A 15,177-nucleotide genomic window follows, 5' to 3' on the forward strand; every position below is an offset into this window, starting at 1 on the left:
TGAAGCCAACTGACTTCACGAAAGCCAAGCTTTTTTGGGGGGGTGGGGGGGCGGGGGGGGGGAGTCGTGGCTCAGGTGCAGCCTGCTGAGCTGGAGGGACCCCCAGCCTCCCAGAGCCAGGCTGATCTGGGAAAATGACATGAAACTGGGGGGAAACGTGGGCTCCACACTAGCCCCATCTCCTGGACACCAGCACCCAGCTGCCAGCCCTGTGCTTTTGGTGCTGGGCAGGGCTTCAGCTGGGTGTAGTTTCAGCTGAGGAGCACCAGCAATAACTGGCCTGTGGATGTCAGAAATGGTAGCGCATACAACCCAGGAGTAACTTACAAATACTCCCCTTGCATTTCTTAGAACAAGTTGTGGTGGCACTATTTTTAACTGGAATGAGCCCAGCCTTGTCTCAGCTCCTTTCCCTGCTTTTTTGGCTCGTTTCCCATGCGAGTGCTGTATCAAGGTTAATTCAACTGTCCTGTCCAGGCTATTCCTGGCGCCTGCTTTGCCTCCTACAACCCACCACCTGCGTTTTCAGCGCTTGCTGCCCGGTTTGCCTTGACTGCCTGCCCCCTCGCTCCCAGCTGGGCAGGAGGCTGCTGGCAGGGCGCTGCTAGCCACCCCCTCACCAGCACCAGCCACCCCTTCACCAGCACCTCCGCTCCAAAAAGCCGCCCCGAGCCAAGGTGCACATCGAGTTCCCACAGCATTTCCTCCGCAGAGCAGAAGCGAAGAGGTAAAGCTGCCCCGTACCCCCGTACCCCCTGCCCTCCTGGGATGGCAAACCCATGGGGGGCTTGGCCCCCTACCCCGCGCCTGCCACCATTTCACAGCCTGCGGGACCCAGGCAGGGCCAGAGCTGGGAGCCCACGGCCGGTGGGGGGTGTGTGCAGGGGTTGGGGGGGGGGGGCTATGTCGGGGTGGGGGGGCTGTGTCGGGGGTGGGTAGGGTGCTGTCGGGGTGTGGGTGCTGTGCCGGGGTGTGTGTGACGTGTCTCTGCGGCCTCACTAACCTCCCGCCTGCAGCTGAGGGCCGCTGCCCCCCCCCCCCCCCCCCCCCCCCCCCCGGGAAGTGGTGCGGTCCCGCGGCCCCGCCCGGCGGCAGAAGCGCTCGGTACAGCCGCTGGCTGCCGCCTCTCGCCCCGCGGGCTCCCCTCCGGCACCGGCGCAGCCCACCGCGCCCGGGGCGCTACCGGCAGCGGGAACCCGGGCTAAGGGCCGCGCGCCGGCCAGCCGCTTCTGCGCCCGGCGAGGGGGCGTGGCCTCGCGGCCTCTCCCATTCCGCCGCCGGGGGGGGTGTACGGCGCCGTCACGTGAGCGGAAGGCGGGAGCGGCTGACGGGACGGGACCCCGGGGGCTGCGGGGCCCTTCCGTGGGCGGGGGGAGGCCCGGCGGGAGGGGGTCGCCTCAGCGGCTTGGCGCTCCGGGGCTGCTCGGAGGGGCCGTGCCGCCCTCGGGGGCCCCGCGGCCGCCGTGCTTCGCTGGGCGGTGAGGGGGGCCGGGCCGCGGGGAAGGGCCGCCTCCCCCGTGCCTGCGAGCCGCCCCCGGGCTCCTGCGCGACCTGCCCTCAGTCGCCCACCGCAGCGTGTACAGCACCGGAGAGGTACGGCAGGGTGGGGCCCGGGCGCGGTGTCGGCCTTGCGGGTGGGGTGGGGGCTGCCGGTGGGAGTGTGTCCGGTGCCGGTGCGAAGAGCCAGTTCCCAGCGGTAGCGGCGGCGGGCCGGGCCCGGCCGCTGTCCCCTGCAGCCCCGAGCAGCCATGGAGCGGATGCAGCAGGTCGTCGCCCGGGCCAGAGGCGCCTTCAACTCGGGCCGGTGCCGCTCGCTGGAGTTCCGGCTGCAGCAGCTGAAGGCCCTGGAGCGGATGGTGCGGGAGAAGGAGAAGGAGATCCTGGCAGCCATCAAGTCGGATCTGCACAAGGTGGGGGTCGGGGGGTGCTCCCTTGAGCCGCGCCTGGGCGGTGGGCGGCCCTGGGAGAGTCGGGCCCCCCGAGGGCCGCCTTGGCCGCTCCGGGTGGCTTTAGCCGATGGCCCCCGTGGTGCCGGGTGACTTGGCTGTGCCTCCCCTTGGCCGTCCCCTCTCCAAGCTCCCTGTCGTTGCAGTGTGGGCACAACGCGTACAGCCACGAGATCCTGGGCGTGCTGGGGGAGCTGGCCCTGACCATGGACAAGCTGCCGTCCTGGGCAGCCCCTCGGCCTGTGAAGAAGAACCTGCTGACGATGCGGGACGAGGCTTACATCTGCCCCGAGCCGCTGGGGGTGGTGCTGATCATCGGGGCCTGGAACTACCCCTTTGTGCTGGTGATGCAGCCTCTGATCGGGGCCATCGCAGCAGGTGGGCACCCAGCGCAGCCCCTGTCCCCCGCGGGGCCCTGGGTGGGCGCTGCGGGAGGGGAGTGCGGGGGGCTCAGTGGCCACGCTGCCTTTGTCTTGCAGGCAATGCGGTGGTGGTGAAGCCCTCGGAGATCAGCGAGAACACGGCTCAGCTGGTGGCTGATCTTCTCCCCCAGTACCTTGACCGGGTGAGCGTGACCCTGTGCCTAATGTGATTATCTTGAGGAAATACCTGTCCTGCTTTCAGAGGGCTCCTGCAGGTTAGGGTTATATCAGTTGCCCACTCTTTCCAAAGGGGCGTAAGCAGGAGGTGCAGGAAGGGTTGAATTACTCTTAAAGTACAAAGGTATGTTGACATGTTCTTGCATTTGTGTAACCTAACGTGCCTACATAACGTTGCTGCAACGTGACAGCCTTTTTTGACATTTATGACTGTGTAGAGGCGTGTATGTACTTCTCAATGCAGTAGCTGCACTTTTGGACGCTGTGCTGGGGATGTCCCCAGGTAAGCACAAGTTTGCGCTGGATGCTGGCTGTGCCTGGCTTTTCCTGACAATTGGGTGCCATTTGCTCAGCGATGGTACATCCTGGGGTTTTGTGTCCTGCTGAAACACTCTCAGTGGGACATGATGTTTGTCCTTCGCTTTTCTGGCAGTTCTGACATCTGTTACACTGTGTTGCTGAGACAGGCTGTGGCTATGACAGCATGCCCCCCCTGTGAAATCTCCCCCCAGGCGTTAGTGCTTTCTCTAGTCAGGGGGCTAGAGCTGTGGAAGGAAACAGCCCTCGGGAGAGCCCAGTAGCCATGTGTGTCCTAGGTCTTCATGTGTGAGAGCAGCTCTGCAGCCTGACTCTGCCTGGCCTCCATTTCTTTTAGTTCACGTGGCACAAAGTGGCAAGCGAAACTCATTGCAGGGGATGGACCAGGGCTTGTCTCTTCTGTCGCTGTCTTTTGTCTAGATCATAACGTAGCTCACCAGTGAGTCTGCCCCATGCAGAGCTGCTGCCTTGATACATGTCCGTGTAATCAAGGTAACTATGAATCTCTTTGCCCCGCAGGAGCTGTACCCTGTGGTCACTGGGGGAGTACCTGAGACGACAGAGCTGCTGACCCAGAGGTTCGACCACATCCTCTACACTGGCAACTCCGCAGTGGGCAAGATCGTGATGGCAGCGGCCGCCAAGCACCTGACGCCCGTCACCCTGGAGCTGGGCGGGAAGAGCCCCTGCTACATCGACAAGGACTGTGACCTGGCCGTCGCCTGCAGGTCGGGCTGTTGGAGCCCTTGGCAGGGTCCCAGCAGTGGGGCAGGTGGAAGCCTCTGGGCCGTTGTTCCCGCAGCGTGGCGTCGCTCAGGCACGATGGGCCGGGCTGTGGGGTCTGGCAGGGACTGATCGTGGAGAAACCCTCTCCCTTTCCCTGCAGGCGCATAACGTGGGGGAAGTACATGAACTGCGGGCAAACGTGCATCGCCCCAGACTACATCCTGTGCGACCCGTCCATCCAGAGCAAGGTGGTGGAGAACATCAAGGCGACTCTGCAGGTGAGCTGAGCTCGTGCCGCGGGAGTTGTGCCCGTTACAGCCCAGGTCCAAGCTCCTGGGGCTGTGGCTGTTGTGAAGGGCTGCTGAGCGCTTTGGTTCTGCTGTGCCCTTTGGCAGGAGTTCTACGGGGAAGACGTGAAGTCATCTCCGGATTACGAAAGGATCATCAACAAGCGTCACTTCAGGAGGGTCCTGGGCCTGTTGGAAGGGCAGAAGATCGCTCACGGGGGAGAGGCTGACGAGGCCTCGTGCTTCATAGGTGCTTCTGGCAGCGGCTGGGGAGGGGAGGTGGAGGGTGGGACCTTCTGCTGCGGTAGCGGGTGCCTTGTGGGGGCTGCGTGTGTCTGCAGCTTGCCTGGAGTGCGTTGCACGCAGGCAGTGCTCAGGACGAGGTCCTGCGATGGACCATGTCTTCTGTCCTGCTCACGCCATCTCCCACCCTCATGTTTACCCCAGCACCAACTATTCTCACCGATGTTTCTCCGGAGTCCAAGGTGATGGAGGAGGAAATCTTTGGACCGGTCCTCCCCATTCTGACGGTGAGGAGCGTAGAGGAAGCCATTGAGTTCATCAACCGTCGGGAGAAGCCCCTTGCCCTGTATGTCTTCTCCAACAACAAGAAGGTGGGTCTGGGCTGTGCTGCCCCATGGAGCTGTGTCTGTGCCGTCTGATCCCAAAGGTGGCCGGTCCCAGGCTCGGCTGCCCGCAGGGTCCGTGTCAGCTCCTCTTTGTGTGCGAATCGCCACGTTTGGCTCAGGGGGGCCGTGAGTGTCCCCAGGGCTGCTGGGGGCTCCCAGGCTCCTGCTGAAGGACTCTGGGTTTGCCTGACTTTGTGAAATAGGATAAAAAGCTCCATTTCCTCTTTGGTGCCACATACTCTTTCATGATTAATTTTGTTACTTTTAATACGTTGCTAGGGAAGTGAGCTCTCAGGTTTCCATCTTTCACATTCCTCCTCTGAACTTTCCCGCTTTCCTTGAGTTAACATTGTGGGGAGAGGGCTTGTCCAAGCTGTTAGCCAGAGAAAATTATCACAATGGCCTGTTGGCTCGTAGCTCCCCTCCCAGTCATGCTGTTACACAGTCTGGTGTCTTCTGAGCCCTTGCAATGTTTGTTTGTTTATTTTCTTTTGCCAGTTAATCAAAAGAGTTATCTCGGAAACTTCCAGTGGGGGTGTTACTGGAAACGATGTCATCATGCACTTCTTCCTCTCAACCTTACCCTTTGGTGGTGTCGGTAAGTTACTGGAGCTCCTTAAGTGTTGTGACTTGCTGCATGGTGTAACCCAGGGAAGAGCCGCTATTGGTTTGTGTCTGGGTACTCCTGCACCTGTTACAGACAAGAAGTCTCTGTATAGCAGATCTCAATAATAAATTATGGGAGTACATTAGGACAGGGACCAAAAGGAAAAAACCTTTGGGGGTGTTTTTGGGAAGATTGAAACAGTTGGTGCAGACTAACGTGGAAGGTGTATTAAAAACATCGGTTGCAATTGGAGTGATCGGCAGTAATTGCAGGAGGAAGGGTAGGACTTCAGCTTGGGGAGAATTGGAAGAAGTTACACAACAGCCTGCAGGACCTTTGCAAAAGCGGGTTTGGGTATTAGAGTGCTCACAAGCCAACAGTGAACCGGCACTGTTTGCTGCTGCGAACAGCGCACATTGTCCTGGAATTGGAAAACAGAGGTGTATCCTGCAAAGCTCCTCCGAAACCCTTTCTCATACAGCACCAGTCAGATCTCGGAGCCTTAGCATGGTGCTTTGAGAGGGCGCTAAACCCAGGGGAGAGCTGGAGACAGCTCAGAGGCAAAGCGAGCAGTGCAGATAGGAACACAGCAAAATACTGGAGGGTGTGTACTGAGAACAAGGTGGGGAAGAAGAGGGATGGAGCAGGGATGGATTTCTTAGAGACTGAGAAGTGCTTCAGAGAGGAAGGATCCCTTGTCCTGCAGGAAGACAGAGAATTTGTGCCTTTAAACAGCAGTGAGGCAGATGCAGGGCAGGTAACATGCAGTGCAGCTGACAAGCAACTGAAATTTTCCTGTGCTGCTTCTTGCCCTGCTGGTGGCCTCAAGTGGCCGAAGGTTTGACTGCCTGAGCCTGTGGTGTGACCTGCCTGGGTTGTGTCCTTCAGGTAACAGCGGGATGGGAGCCTACCACGGCAAGCACAGCTTTGAGACCTTCTCCCACCGCCGTGCCTGTTTGATCAAGGACCTGAAGATGGAGGGTACGAACAAGCTCCGATACCCACCCAGCAGCCAGAAGAAGGTGGATTGGGCCAAGTTCTTCCTCCTGAAGCGGTTTAACAAGGGCCGAGCGGGACTGGTCATCTTGGCCCTGCTGGGGATTGTGGCAGCGGTGATCATAAAGGTGAGCTTTGGGTCTTTGCCATCTGTGTGAGTGCATGTGCAATTCGTCTGATCTTCTGCAAGCTCATTCTTTGCAACTGCAGCCCTTTCTTGGAGCCTGGCCTGTTTTTTCTGTCTTGAGACTTACGATACCTGGCAACCTGAAATTATCAAGATCTGCTTCTCACTCTTGCAAGTGGTATCTAGAATAGGAATGTCCTCAGAGAGATCTCCTAGGCTGCTGTACTATTTATTGCTCTGCCTTGGTAGGTGACGCCCACGAGAAGCTTCCTTCAGAGGCAGAGGTTGGTACCTTTTGGACAGGTTAGGAGTGGTTTCAATTCCAGGGCTTTCTTCAGCAGTGTTGTAAGCTGCTCCACAGCCCAGCCTGGTCAGCTGCAGTTTTGTGCTGTAGTGCCCTGGGGAGGGGCGGCTCTGTCCGAAAGCCTAGATTTCCAACGAGCTCCTCTTCCCTGCCCAGCTGCAGCCCCCATCTGACCTTAGCTCAGTTATTTCCATTTCCTCCCCTGTTTCTGGCTGGGTAGTGCAGAAGGATGGGATGTCCTTCCCTCCCTGCAGGAGGCAGAGGCCTGCTGGTGCTGGCTGTAGGACTCGAGATGCCTCCTGAGGTGGAGGGGTGAGAACTAAAACTCCCAAGTGTGAGCACAGCTGGTTCTCTGTGGCTGGCAGACCAGACACGATATGTGCCCATGCTGGCTGCCCCATGCGAGGCTCAAGTGGGCACCCCGGGGGCTTAGTAAGCCTAAGGGAGCAGCCACTGAAGGGACAGGAGATGGCAGGGTGGATCAGGACTCTGCCCTTCCGCGTCTTCTGTATTGTTACTGCTGCAAGGAGACATGCAGGAGCCCAACAAGCCAGGGAAAACAGCCTGCCTGCACATTTGGATCTAGGAGGAGGTGTAAGGGCCAGCAACTGGCTCAGGCCTTGTAGCACCAGCCAGGGAGGCAGGCCCTGTCTAGGTGGATGCCTTCTCAGCGAAGGGTGGAAACTCACGGCATCTTGAAATCATTTGGGTTTTCTCAGAATCACCAGTCTGTGCTGAAGAGAAAAGCCCTCTTGATTGTGCTGGCTGTTCAGAGGCTGGGCTGGCTCAGTGTGTGGTAAGGAGCAGCAGGTTTCAGAGCACTGCTGTGGCTGTCACAGTGAGGTAGGAGCCTTCTTCTTCTCCTGTGTGTAGATGTGGTTTGAGATCGGGCAAAGCTTTGTTAGAGTAGTGAATGTGGGGCTTGGAGAAGGTTCCCCCCAGAGCCAAAGCATGATGCTTTCCCTGGCAGTGCTGGGAGCTCATACAGCATCCAAGGTAACCAGTCAGTGCATGCTGAGGGGGCAGGAGGCAGGCTAGCTGGAAGCTGGGGAAGTCACCCTGAGTGAAAGGGGCTTTGCTTCAGGCTTGTTCTAGAAAGGGAATTGTTTGGTTTTTTTCAGCAAATCCTTCACAGGACGTTGGTGCTGTGTTTTGCTTTCACAGATGGTTTACTACTGAAGAGAGAAGGCGCCATGTGCAAGTCATACTCTGAGTGCTCGCTTTGTGTCTGTTTCCTTAAGCTGTGATGTAATTTTTTTCTTTTGTATTGGGTTATTTCAGTGAGCTGTCGAGCACACAGAGTAGTCTTTAGCGAGGCACTAACCGAGAGAAGGGTCGGACTCCTAACTAAAAAACCATGCTGAAACAGAGGGACCAGTGGGTACAAGCTCTCAGGAGGACTGCGGAGCAAGACATACCAGTCCATACCTCCACCCCATGCCACGCAGAGGGCTGCTTCCAGGGATGCACACACTGTGTCTTGCACCAAAGCGCTTGCCTTCCTTCAGTGACAAACAGCAGCTGAAGTTTCAGCTGTGATTGCGCTGACAGCGTTTTCCCTGCAGTCTTCAGGATGTCTGTCTTCTGTTGTGCTCTGAACAACCACCCTCTGGGTGGTGAGTCTAGGAGAGGCTGTGCTGGCTGATGCATTTTGCCAGTAGCGATGGCTGTGAATAAACCTAGTGAGGTTCCCCTTGCCATTTATTTGAGGTGAAATATTCACAGATCTCTGCAAACCAGAATTGTTAACAGCTGGTCAAGGGATGCAGGCTGACGCCCTTTCTGGGGCTCTGGGTTTCATCATGTGCCTGTAACAATGATTTGACAGTTAAAAAATGACAAAGATGATACCTGCACTGCCTGTATCTTGCTGATAAGAACATCTTATGCTTATACAAAAGAACTTTCAGAACTGTTTAGAGAAGTGGGAATCACAAAGCACCCTGTAGTGGGTTAGCCCACATGGGCATCTGAGCCCCACACAGCCACTTGTCCGCTCCCCCAGTGGGGTGGCGAGGAGAATTGGAGGGTAAAACTTGTAGGTTGAAATAAAGATAGTTTAATAGATCAAGTGAAAGCTTGGTGTGTAAGCAAGCAGGTTAGGGAATACATTCATTCCTTCCCCTCGGCAGGCAGATGTTCAGCCATCCCCAGGAAAGCAGGGCTTCATCACATGTAACAGTCACTTGGGAAGACAGATGCCATTAACCCCCCATGTCTGCCCCACCTTCCTCCTCTTTTATCAGCTTTTATCAGTGAGCACAATATCATATGGTCTGGAATATTCCTTTGTGGTCAGCTGGGGTCAGCTCTCCCAGCTGTGTCCTATACTTACTTTTTGCCGACTCCAGCCTATGCGCTGGCGGGGTGGTGTGAGGAGACACCCTGATGCTGTGCAAGCACTGTTTGGCAACAGCTGAACCACTGGGGTGTTGCCAACACTGTTTTGGTCACAAATCCAAAACACAGTACCATCCTACTATGAAGAAATTTGGTGACTATGGTGAAAATTAACTTCATCCCAGCCAAAACCAGTACGAACCCATTCCTGGTCAGATTCCTCCAAGGGAAAACAATTACTGAACGAGAGTGTACTCCTTTGTGTTCGAGCTTCTGAGTCTGCTATAATCCTGCACTGGAAGATAATACAGGGCTTGTTGTAGCTTGGAGAGAGGATGCTGGAAAGATTTAAGGTGAAAGGACCTTAGAAATATTAATGTTTAAATAAGATAAATTTAAAAATTATTACTAAATGCAATTAATATAGAGCAGAAAATTATATTTACTGTGCAATAGTTAGGATTTCTTCATGTCTTGTGAAAATCCATGTGCTAAGCCTTTTATAATTACATGTTTTGCAAGTACTAAATAAACACTGAGAATTTAAATAATAGTCTGAGCATGGTAAGTCCTTGCAGTCTCCTGGAGAATCCTGCCTGTCCTCTGCCACTCCCACCTCTGGCCACAGCTTGGCTGAATGTCACACGTGTGTTGCAGGATGCCTCTGTCCTGGTACAGAAGCGCAGACCGTCAGCGCAATGATGTCCCCGCTGGTGGGGAAGGACCCCCCAAAGCCCTGGCAGGGGAGCGCAGGCAGGCTGCTGACGAGGCATCCGGAGCCAGGCCAGGCGGGGCGTGTGGCAAGGCAGTGCTGGGACCTGTGGAGGAGCTGGACTGTTTCTCCTCCTGTCCTGTGCAAATCCATCCCTGGTTGCTTCCCACCTGCAGGCGCTGCCAGCCTGGGGTTTGCTCAGATGCGGACAGTAGCAGGGGCTGCGTTTGTTGGCTCCCGACAGCTGCTGTGGCAGATTGAAAGTGCTCCCTCGGCCTCTGTGCCCAGTGTGGCCAAAGCCATGTGGTCTCTCACAATCCCACCTGGGTGGCTGAGTCACTGCCCTGGCTGAACACGGCGATCCAGGGCTTCTGTGTTCACAGCATGAGGATATATCTGGGTAAAGGGCGCCTTGTATCCAGCCAGAGCACTGGACCCCAGCCAGCTGTCCTCTCGTGGGAGGAGAGAGCGCTCCGAGCCATGTCAGGGGAAGGGCTTGTGCCTGCTTGCACTTGCTGCAGGAGACTGGTGGAGAGAGGAGCTTCTCTGAAGGTAACACGCTCTTTTTCCTTCATTTTTTAATGAGTCATCTGCCTTCTTGGTCAGGACGGGGGCTGTGTCACGCAACTGCAGTGGCGAGCAGGGAAGAGTGGATTATGATGGTTGCAAGGGAACCTCAGTGTCTCGTTTGGTTGGGCAGGGACTGCAGGTAGATCTCTTGTCCTAGCTAAAAAAGCTGCTCCTGAGAAGCAGGGTGAAATCTCTGCAATGTTTCGTCATGTTCCTGCAAAGCCACGCGAGGGCTTGCAGTTACGGGGAGGATGGGTGCAGGCTGGCTCCAGACAGGCAGCTCTGCTTCCAGCCGGCTGCCCACTGAGGCCACGGTCATCCCCATGTTTCAGCTCCTTGGGAGCATCCCCATGAGTAGAGATGGAGAGGCTGGTGGGTTTAAGGGTATCCCCAAGCTGGGAGAAAGCACCCCCAGAACAGGATCTCTCAGCCATCCCCAGCGATGCTGGTTGCCAGGAGAGGTGCTCTCTGCTGGTGGATCCTGTGCAGGTGGGACGGGGGCACTGGATGCTGGTGCCTTGGGAGCAGGAGGGCACCCAAGGAGGAGAACATCTCCCAGCCTTGCTTTTGGTGGGCCATGCTGAGTGTTCCCAGGCCTGAGTGGCCCTTGGTGGCCCCGTAGTGAGCCTGGCCCGGTTGCTGTCCCCTGCAGCCCCGAGCAGCCATGGAGCGGATGCAGCAGGTCATCGCCCGGGCCAGAGGCGCCTTCAACTCGGGCCGGTGCCGCTCGCTGGAGTTCCGGCTGCAGCAGCTGAAGGCCCTGGAGCGGATGGTGCGGGAGAAGGAGAAGGAGATCCTGGCAGCCATCAAGTCGGATCTGCACAAGGTGGGGGTCGGGGGGTGCTCCCTTGAGCCGCGCCTGGGCGGTGGGTGGCCCTGGGAGAGTCGGGCCCCCCGAGGGCCGCCTTGGCCGCTCCGGGTGGCTTTAGCCGATGGCCCCCGTGGTGCCGGGTGACTTGGCTGTGCCTCCCCTTGGCCGTCCCCTCTCCAAGCTCCCTGTCATTGCAGTGTGGGCACAATGCGTACAGCCACGAGATCCTGGGCGTGCTGGGGGAGCTGGCCCTGACCATGGACAAGCTGCCGTCCTGGGCAGCCCCTCGGCCTGTGAAGAAGAACCTGCTGACGATGCGGGACGAGGCTTACATCTGCCCCGAGCCGCTGGGGGTGGTGCTGATCATCGGGGCCTGGAACTACCCCTTTGTGCTGGTGATGCAGCCTCTGATCGGGGCCATCGCAGCAGGTGGGCACCCAGCGCAGCCCCTGTCCCCCGCGGGGCCCTGGGTGGGCGCTGCGGGAGGGGAGTGCGGGGGGCTCAGTGGCCACGCTGCCTTTGTCTTGCAGGCAATGCGGTGGTGGTGAAGCCCTCGGAGATCAGCGAGAACACGGCTCAGCTGGTGGCTGATCTTCTCCCCCAGTACCTTGACCGGGTGAGCGTGACCCTGTGTCGGTCCTTGGGTTTCTCTGTGCCACAGCGACACGCTGGGTTGGGGTGACCCTGATACCCTCGCCCCCCAGGAGCTGTACCCTGTGGTCACTGGGGGAGTACCTGAGACGACAGAGCTGCTGACCCAGAGGTTCGACCACATCCTCTACACTGGCAACTCCGCAGTGGGCAAGATCGTGATGGCAGCGGCCGCCAAGCACCTGACGCCCGTCACCCTGGAGCTGGGCGGGAAGAGCCCCTGCTACATCGACAAGGACTGTGACCTGGCCGTCGCCTGCAGGTCGGGCTGTTGGAGCCCTTGGCAGGGTCCCAGCAGTGGGGCAGGTGGAAGCCTCTGGGCCGTTGTTCCCGCAGCCTGGCGTCGCTCAGGCACGATGGGCCGGGCTGTGGGGTCTGGCAGGGACTGATCGTGGAGAAACCCTCTCCCTTTCCCTGCAGGCGCATAACGTGGGGGAAGTACATGAACTGCGGGCAAACGTGCATCGCCCCAGACTACATCCTGTGCGACCCGTCCATCCAGAGCAAGGTGGTGGAGAACATCAAGGCGACTCTGCAGGTGAGCTGAGCTCGTGCCGCGGGAGTTGTGCCCGTTACAGCCCAGGTCCGAGCTCCTGGGGCTGTGGCTGTTGTGAAGGGCTGCTGAGCGCTTTGGTTCTGCTGTGCCCTTTGGCAGGAGTTCTACGGGGAAGACGTGAAGTCATCTCCGGATTACGAAAGGATCATCAACAAGCGTCACTTCAGGAGGGTCCTGGGCCTGTTGGAAGGGCAGAAGATCGCTCACGGGGGAGAGGCTGACGAGGCCTCGTGCTTCATAGGTGCTTCTGGCAGCGGCTGGGGAGGGGAGGTGGAGGGTGGGACCTTCTGCTGCGGTAGCGGGTGCCTTGTGGGGGCTGCGTGTGTCTGCAGCTTGCCTGGAGTGCGTTGCACGCAGGCAGTGCTCAGGACGAGGTCCTACGATGGACCATGTCTTCTGTCCTGCTCACGCCATCTCCCACCCTCATGTTTACCCCAGCACCAACTATTCTCACCGATGTTTCTCCGGAGTCCAAGGTGATGGAGGAGGAAATCTTTGGACCGGTCCTCCCCATTCTGACGGTGAGGAGCGTAGAGGAAGCCATTGAGTTCATCAACCGTCGGGAGAAGCCCCTTGCCCTGTATGTCTTCTCCAACAACAAGAAGGTGGGTCTGGGCTGTGCTGCCCCATGGAGCTGTGTCTGTGCCGTCTGATCCCAAAGGTGGCCGGTCCCAGGCTCGGCTGCCCGCAGGGTCCGTGTCAGCTCCTCTTTGTGTGCGAATCGCCGTGTTTGGCTCAGGGGGGCCGTGAGTGTCCCCAGGGCTGCTGGGGGCTCCCAGGCTCCTGCTGAAGGACTCTGAGTGTTGCAGTTCCCTGTGTGCCTGCCCACACTTGTGGATGCTGGCTCCTTGTGCATCTCCTGCCTCCGCCTCAGGCTCCGTCGTGCCAGCTCAGGAATTTAGGTCAGGAATTTTCACTGACACATCAGCCCCAGGCAGTTTGGGTGGGAGGGCTGAGGAGCAGCCCAGGCTCTGGCTGTCCCACTGCCACCTCCCACCTGTCCCACTGAGATATGGAGCATTTCCATTTCCCGGCTGTCCCAGCTGGGCAGATCTTGTGCTTAAGTAACATAAGCCCAGCCTCCCTCAAGGAACAAGGCACAGCCTGTCCTTCCCCCCAATGTAGGGGGTTGCAAGCATCCCCCTGACACCCCCTTGCTCTGGTAAATGCCGTGGTGTTGGTGGCCCATCTTGATATCCTCTCTTCTGTGCCATCTCTCATTCTGGGTAGCTGATCAGACGGGTGATATCGGAGACCTCCAGCGGCGGTGTGACGGCCAACGACGTTATCATGCACTCTCTGGTTCCGGATCTGCCCTTTGGCGGTGTGGGTAATGAAGTTTTTCCACCCTGGGTGCAAAAGCAGCAGCCTCTGACCCAGGTCCTGTCATGCCTGTTTGGCACTTCAGAAACTTTCAGCCACATTTTCCCATTACTATTATTTTTACTGGTGGGTTCCTTTGCAAAAAGGCTCGTTTGTGGTTGGAGCAGTGTTGGTGCCAGTGGGAGAAGAAGACCCTCTGGCACATCTGTCCTCAGCTCCAGTTCTCGTGTGCCAGGGTGTGAGATGAAGCTGCCTGGGGCCGAGCGGTTGGTTGAGTTTCCAGGTTGCTGTCAGGCTCATGGCTTTGTGGCAGAGACAATGTGGCTGAGGGCTGAGGTCCTGGGTGTTTCTGGTGGCAGGTTGCTGAATGTCCTCCTTATGTCCCACTGTTTGAAATAATAGACCCTGTTCCTCCTGTCCCGGACCCCAGTGTAAATTCTGCAGGAGAAGCAGGACTGCCCTGGGCAGGAGAGGACTGGTGCTGTTAACGTTTCAAGGCTGGGTGCACACCACCAGCCTAAGCACCAGTTCAAGGCAGTGAGCAGGTCCTCATTTCTGGGTAGTTGTTACAGCTGCTCTTCTCTTCTCTGCCTTTGGGTGTGGGAAGCACCACGACCAAGCTTTCCCCCTGTCCTGGGGGCTGCAAACTGGAATTTAAGAAAGGCAGCTGTCGCCATGCGCGGTGTGACCTGCCTGGGTTGTGTCCCTCAGGTAACAGCGGGATGGGAGCCTACCACGGCAAGCACAGCTTTGAGACCTTCTCCCACTGCCGTGCCTGCTTGATCAAGGACCTGAAGATGGAGGTTGTGAACAAACTCCGGTACCCACCCAGCAGCCAGAAGAAGGTGGATTGGGCCAAGTTCTTCCTCCTGAAGCGGTTTAACAAGGGCCGAGCGGGACTGGTCATCTCGGCCCTGCTGGGGATTGTGGCAGCGGTGGTGGCAAAGGTGAGTTTTGGGTCCCTGCTGTCTGCATGAGTTGTGCTCCCCCCTCTGTCCCCTGAGCCCCCCCTGGTCCCAGCCTCCATTGCCCCATTGCCTCAGGCTCTGCTCCCTCCCCATGGGACTCAGCTTTGTTTCTGTGCCTCCCTAGCTGGTGTCCCCCTGGCGAGAAGGGTGACCGGCAGTATGCCAGACTTGTAACCCACCACTCGCTCCCTGCGGTCCTAGTGCTGAACTTCTTTCTGCTGGAATTTCATTTCTTCCAAGGCAGCCAATGCACTGAAAAGGTAAAAGCAAACAAAACGTACCTAAAGCAGGGAAGCCCCAAGCTGCAGGCTCCGGCTCGTGCTGAAACAGGGATTGATTCAGACCTACACCACTGGTCATGCTTCAGCAGCGAGTGGCAGCAGGTGGAAGGAGGCAGCACCTGCCCTGCTTTGCAAACAGGAGCGCATCTAAAAGCTCTTGGGAATGGGGGAATCGCTTGTCACAAGGGTATCAAAACAAAGCCAGTTGTTTCTGAGCCCGTTATCTATGTGATGCTCACACGATCCCCATAGAAAGCTGTCTTATGCCAGCGGTAAGCCTAACAAAATGTAGGTCTTACTGATGGGAACAGTCCAGGCTGATTGTCCCCAGCAGCCTGCCCAGAGCAGAGGGGAAGAGCCTCTAAGAACCTGCAGCATCCCATCCTTGACAGGACTCGCCACAAGATGGGTGATGTCTCATTGCAG

At 57.7% G+C, this 15,177-nt stretch overlaps 2 protein-coding genes across 6 annotated transcripts; both read left to right on the forward strand.

Moving 5' to 3' along the window:
• The first annotated feature begins 526 nt into the window (after positions 1-526).
• LOC106631694 (aldehyde dehydrogenase family 3 member A2-like) lies at positions 527-9,432 on the forward strand. 5 transcript variants are annotated; one of them, XM_055718840.1, is made up of 12 exons: positions 527-727; positions 1,737-1,910; positions 2,093-2,324; positions 2,426-2,511; positions 3,383-3,591; positions 3,750-3,867; positions 3,985-4,126; positions 4,324-4,490; positions 5,004-5,103; positions 6,001-6,236; positions 7,259-7,382; positions 7,704-9,432. In XM_055718840.1, the coding sequence occupies exons 2-11, from the start codon at positions 1,749-1,751 to the stop codon at positions 7,337-7,339; spliced, it is 1,533 nt and encodes a 510-aa protein (XP_055574815.1). In that variant the 5' UTR covers positions 527-727; positions 1,737-1,748; the 3' UTR covers positions 7,340-7,382; positions 7,704-9,432. The 5 variants fall into 5 exon arrangements, with proteins under 5 accessions (XP_055574815.1, XP_055574791.1, XP_055574802.1 ...); XM_055718816.1 differs by having other exon boundaries at positions 605-727; positions 7,821-9,432; XM_055718833.1 differs by lacking the exon at positions 527-727 and adding an exon at positions 1,326-1,593.
• Positions 9,433-9,960: 528 nt separating this feature from the next.
• On the forward strand, positions 9,961-14,966 carry LOC102054398 (aldehyde dehydrogenase family 3 member A2-like). Its single transcript, XM_055718856.1, has 11 exons — positions 9,961-10,143; positions 10,814-10,987; positions 11,170-11,401; positions 11,503-11,588; positions 11,677-11,885; positions 12,044-12,161; positions 12,279-12,420; positions 12,618-12,784; positions 13,410-13,509; positions 14,214-14,449; positions 14,595-14,966. The coding sequence occupies exons 1-11, from the start codon at positions 9,976-9,978 to the stop codon at positions 14,619-14,621; spliced, it is 1,659 nt and encodes a 552-aa protein (XP_055574831.1). The 5' UTR covers positions 9,961-9,975; the 3' UTR covers positions 14,622-14,966.
• The last annotated feature ends 211 nt before the right edge of the window (positions 14,967-15,177 follow it).

The sequence above is a fragment of the Falco cherrug genome, chromosome 1, assembly GCF_023634085.1.
Source record: "Falco cherrug isolate bFalChe1 chromosome 1, bFalChe1.pri, whole genome shotgun sequence".
In the NCBI taxonomy this organism is placed as follows: Eukaryota; Metazoa; Chordata; class Aves; order Falconiformes; family Falconidae; genus Falco; species Falco cherrug.

Coding starts and splice junctions, on each gene's coding strand:
- LOC106631694 (XM_055718840.1), top strand. CDS start 1,749: ATGGAGCGGATGCAGCAGGTCGTCGCCCGGGCCAGAGGCGCCTTCAAC. Junction 2,512..3,382: donor TCCCCCAGTACCTTGACCGG/GTGAGCGTGACC, acceptor TTTGCCCCGCAG/GAGCTGTACCCTGTGGTCAC. Junction 3,868..3,984: donor ACATCAAGGCGACTCTGCAG/GTGAGCTGAGCT, acceptor GCCCTTTGGCAG/GAGTTCTACGGGGAAGACGT.
- LOC102054398 (XM_055718856.1), top strand. CDS start 9,976: ATGAGGATATATCTGGGTAAAGGGCGCCTTGTATCCAGCCAGAGCACT. Junction 12,421..12,617: donor CGAGGCCTCGTGCTTCATAG/GTGCTTCTGGCA, acceptor TGTTTACCCCAG/CACCAACTATTCTCACCGAT. Junction 14,450..14,594: donor TGGCAGCGGTGGTGGCAAAG/GTGAGTTTTGGG, acceptor GTGCCTCCCTAG/CTGGTGTCCCCCTGGCGAGA.